The sequence below is a fragment of the Austrofundulus limnaeus genome, unplaced genomic scaffold, assembly GCF_001266775.1.
Source record: "Austrofundulus limnaeus strain Quisiro unplaced genomic scaffold, Austrofundulus_limnaeus-1.0 Scaffold1937, whole genome shotgun sequence".
Lineage (NCBI taxonomy): Eukaryota > Metazoa > Chordata > Actinopteri > Cyprinodontiformes > Rivulidae > Austrofundulus > Austrofundulus limnaeus.
The window spans coordinates 15,554-17,220 of NW_013954339.1; the positions used below are offsets into that span (position 1 = coordinate 15,554).

At 39.0% G+C, this 1,667-nt stretch overlaps 1 protein-coding gene across 2 annotated transcripts in view; it reads left to right on the plus strand.

Annotated features, from left to right (window-relative positions):
- aebp1a (AE binding protein 1a) overlaps window positions 1-1,667 on the plus strand; it is a 27,231-nt gene that overhangs the window by 12,379 nt on the left and 13,185 nt on the right. For both annotated transcript variants that reach the window (XM_014034014.1, XM_014034015.1), the window contains exon 9: window positions 929-1,068. In XM_014034014.1, coding sequence (XP_013889468.1) covers window positions 929-1,068 — 140 coding nt within the window. The remainder of the gene's footprint in view (window positions 1-928; window positions 1,069-1,667) is intronic.

Sequence of the window (1,667 nt, forward strand, 5' to 3'; positions counted from 1 at the left end):
CTGGTAACACTGTGTCCACAGACAACAAGACCACCACTGGTAACACTGTGTCCACAGACAACAAGACCACCACTGGTAACACTGTGTCCACAGACACCAAGACCACCACTGGTAACACTGTGTCCACAGACAACAAGACCACCACTGATTACATACTACGTTGCGTTTATATTTATTTTTTCTTATTTATTTTTTTGCTCACATGGTCCTCATGCTCACTGAGGCACATCTACAGGTCCATCTTAAGTTTACCAGAAAACATCTAAATGATTCAGACAGGACTGGAGAAAATTTTGAGGTCTGCTGAGACCAAAATCAGGCTTTAACTTCAGCTTCATCTGTTGTGTTAGGAGGAACAGAAATTCTGCAGGACCTGAAGAACACCATCCCTACAGTCAAACATGAAGATGAAAACATTTTGTTTCAGTACTGCTTTCCATTTAAGGTACAAGATGACTTCACTGCACTGAGGAACCATGTAGTGTAAAGGTACTGGATGAGAGCCCTCCTCCATGAACCAGAGCACTGAAGATGGAAAACTAATGACCCAAAAACACCACCAGGGTAACAGAGGATTGTCACATTTTGGTCATGGAGTGGTCGAAGCCAGTTTACAGACCTCATCTTTCTGACAAGCTGTGAAGGAAGTTATAGCTTCAAGATGTCAAGCTCCAGTTCAGAAACAGAAAGATTTGAAAGAAAGAACAGAAAGAATTTGGAGAGTTTCTGTAAAGAGGAGTTAGCCACATCTTAACTGAGATGAGTGCAAAACTTCACGAACCATCTTACTGCTGTGCTTACAATCAATTCGCAATAACTAAATCATGTTTGCTTGTGTATCAAATACTTTCTTAGCTCAGTGACATGGAAATCAGTTAGTAAGATTTGTGAAATGTGATTGTACAGAATTATAAGTTGATGTGTGCAGAGCTCTGAGAATGAGAACGACCTTTACGGTGGTGCCTGGTGTGCAGAGCCTGAAGAAAAGGACCACTGGTTTCAGGTGGATGCTCGCAGAGAAGTGGAGTTCAGTGGTGTTATCACTCAGGGAAGGAATTCAGACCAGCAGTGAGTCATGTTCAGTCTTCTCTTCATGAGATCTTTTCACAGAAAGAAACCGAACACAATTATGACAAGACTGATGAGTCAATGACTCAGTGAGAGGCGAAAGGTATTGTCTTAAACCAGTCTCGGAAACATCTGAAATTTATAATATTGTCACTTTCAGATGACACAATTATTCAAACAGAAGTTCATATTCCTGGCAGAGGCTTTTCGTTAAAAGCTGAAAATGCCATACTTCTCTATATTTTTATAGTTAGTAATGTTTTAGACTTGAAGACACCAGAAATGAGTTCAATGTGATTTAAATGGAAGGGTTACTGTGACATCACACAGTAGCCAGTCAAAAAGCTACATATAGCAGGTAACTACCAACAGCTCCTCTGTCTGTTCAGCTGCATGATGAGGATTCATCCATCCAAACAATCTATAGGGTACTGAATGTAAAAATTCAACGGGAAAATAAATTACCAGACTTTTTTCACATTTAGTGAACTTTTCTCACATTTCGTGGAAAATGCCAATTATAAATGTTAAATCCAAATCTAAACATTTATCTTTAAATCTTAGATCTAAATGTATATCTCAAGTCTTTAAAATTATAT